The sequence below is a fragment of the Trypanosoma grayi genome, assembly GCF_000691245.1.
Source record: "Trypanosoma grayi strain ANR4 Tgr_2330_V1, whole genome shotgun sequence".
NCBI classification, from domain to species: Eukaryota; Euglenozoa; class Kinetoplastea; order Trypanosomatida; family Trypanosomatidae; genus Trypanosoma; species Trypanosoma grayi.
In genome coordinates, this window is record NW_008827948.1 from 1 (window position 1) to 872 (window position 872).

At 55.9% G+C, this 872-nt stretch overlaps 1 protein-coding gene across 1 annotated transcript; it reads left to right on the forward strand.

The window, feature by feature from the left end:
* Positions 1-180: 180 nt before the first annotated feature.
* DQ04_23301000 (hypothetical protein) lies at positions 181-573 on the forward strand (the record flags this gene model as incomplete). Its single annotated transcript, XM_009318154.1, has 1 exon — positions 181-573. One exon carries the CDS (start codon positions 181-183, stop codon positions 571-573), a length of 393 nt encoding a protein of 130 aa, XP_009316429.1.
* Positions 574-872: the final 299 nt, after the last annotated feature.

Genomic DNA, 872 nt, shown 5'->3' on the forward strand with positions numbered 1-872 from the left:
GTGTGTGTGAGGGGTGAGGGGTGCGCCTCAGTGTGTGCTTCACCATTCGGTGTGCTTTCATGTTCGCCTCGCTCTTTTCGCTTCCTCTCCAAGGGTGCACCAAAAAGCATCACAGGGAACGAAGAGACAACGACACTGTTTTTTTTTTCCTTCCACGCCCATTTTCCTTCCTTTTGGGCCATGCTGCTCTCTGTGAAGGACGCTGCTCTCACCGCGGCGGCGATTGTCCTTGTGGGCATCATTGTCATGTGGAGGCTCTTATTCCAATATGCGCTGCCGTGTGCGGGTGGGCTGCCGGGGGCCTCGGCGGGTGGCAGGAAGGGCCCGCAGGACGCTGATGACACCGCGCGGGCGGAAGGCTCTCGCCAACAAAAAACGCTGGGGGATGGGCAAGCTTCCTCTGCGGATGTATCGCTGCCGCGGAGCTCCGATGACTCCACAGTGGACGGCCACCAGAATANGAACGGCTCGCGTCGGCGGATCAGCAAGTCGATGCCGCAAGAGGTCCGCGACTCGATCAGTCGTGGGGGCTCCATCAGCAGGGACGATGAAGGTACTGATGGTTTCTACTGACATGATCTCCCTCTGTGATTGTTTCAATATTTTTCTGCGTATTCCATGCCTTTGATGGTTCTATTGTATTGGTTTGTGTCTTGTTTTGAAATACTAGATGTCTGCGGCTTCACGACCCTTGTTGTGGCGCGCTTTCTCTGTTTGCTGCTGTTTCCCATATGGCTCTCTCTCTTATGTCTCATCCGTCTTGTTGCTGCTTGTGTAGGCGTTGGTGCGGTGTGTAGGGCGATAATGGTGCGGGAGTGTGCCACGATGAGCTCAGCTGGTGCTGGGTGCGGGCTTCAAACCCGTAGGCGAGT